The sequence below is a fragment of the Bison bison genome, unplaced genomic scaffold (genome assembly GCF_000754665.1).
Source record: "Bison bison bison isolate TAMUID 2011002044 unplaced genomic scaffold, Bison_UMD1.0 scf7180017864143, whole genome shotgun sequence".
NCBI lineage: Eukaryota > Metazoa > Chordata > Mammalia > Artiodactyla > Bovidae > Bison > Bison bison.
The window spans coordinates 9,970,608-9,971,713 of record NW_011494715.1 but is presented as its reverse complement, the minus strand read 5'-3'; the positions used below and the strand labels follow the sequence as shown (position 1 = coordinate 9,971,713).

Below are 1,106 nucleotides of genomic sequence, written 5' to 3'. Positions count from 1 at the left end.
GCCCCAGACTCCGGAAGCCGGGAGGGGAAGTTCCGCGATTAAGGGGCGACCGCCGACTTACTCCTCCAAGAAGTCCAGGAACAGTTTCTGGCATTTCTCGGCTACCTCGTCGCGGACTTCCAGATGCTGGCTGCCGGCGCCCGGCTCCGCCGCGGCGGCGAGGTCCATATCTGCCTAACACTGAAGGGCAGCTGGCGCCACGCTCCATCTGCAGCTATTGACCCTGCACTTCACCCTCAGCTGCCTTGCAGTTACATAATTCTTGACATGACCCTTGCACATAATATATTGATAATATAATTATTTTATGTAATCTTCTCCACTCTCATTTTTCTCAGAGGTCTTCCAAGTTCCCCTTCTAAATGGAACGCTAACTTCTTAAAATTAAGTTGCTCACAGTGGAAACTATCTTTGCCTGTGAAAACTTTCTTCAGTATAATGCAGTCACCACCCTTTGGGTCTCAGACTTTACGGCTGGATTTTCTTTGGGCGAATCTGAGATATAGTTAGAGCTGGCCCCTCATCTGACTTTGACCTTTGGTATCTCCATGTGGCCCCTCTTACTGTTACCTTAATACCTACCCTTGCCAGGTTCTGACCTTCCACAGGTAAATCTTAATCAGAACTTAGTATTGAGTGTTCCATTTTCCAAGGCTCCGTTAGGGCATTTACTTCTAAAATCCCTTATATGGTGTGACATTCAAAACAGAAATGCTGAGGACTTGGGTTAACATATGAGTTCTATCACATTCTGCATGTCCTGGGAGGAAATCTCTTTTTCGTTTCTGCAAATGGAGATGATTAAAAAAAACCCACATGAAGTTGTCATATAAATAAATTAGGCCTCTTGGCAGACAGACATTATCCTAAAGGATTTAAAGGGGGAATGCGGCAGTTAAAGAATTATGTATGGAAATTTTGGCATTGTAAAGAGAAATTTAAAATAAAAATGAGTCTCAACCCACTGGTGAAGTTTAACCCAAGCTAACAAACTGGTCGGAGAAGGCAATGGCACCCCACTCCAGTACTCTTGCCTGGAAAATCCCACGGACAGAGGAGCCTGGTAGGCTGCAGTCCATGGGGTCGCTAAGAGTCAGACACAACTG

At 45.7% G+C, this 1,106-nt stretch overlaps 1 protein-coding gene across 1 annotated transcript in view; it reads right to left on the bottom strand.

Moving 5' to 3' along the window:
- Nucleotides 1-198, bottom strand: part of LOC104988846 (DNA replication licensing factor MCM6-like) — a 4,455-nt gene extending 4,257 nt beyond the window's left edge. The window contains exon 1 of the mRNA XM_010840303.1: nt 64-198. Coding sequence (XP_010838605.1) covers nt 64-168 — 105 coding nt within the window. The 5' untranslated portion in view covers nt 169-198. The remainder of the gene's footprint in view (nt 1-63) is intronic.
- Nucleotides 199-1,106: the final 908 nt, after the last annotated feature.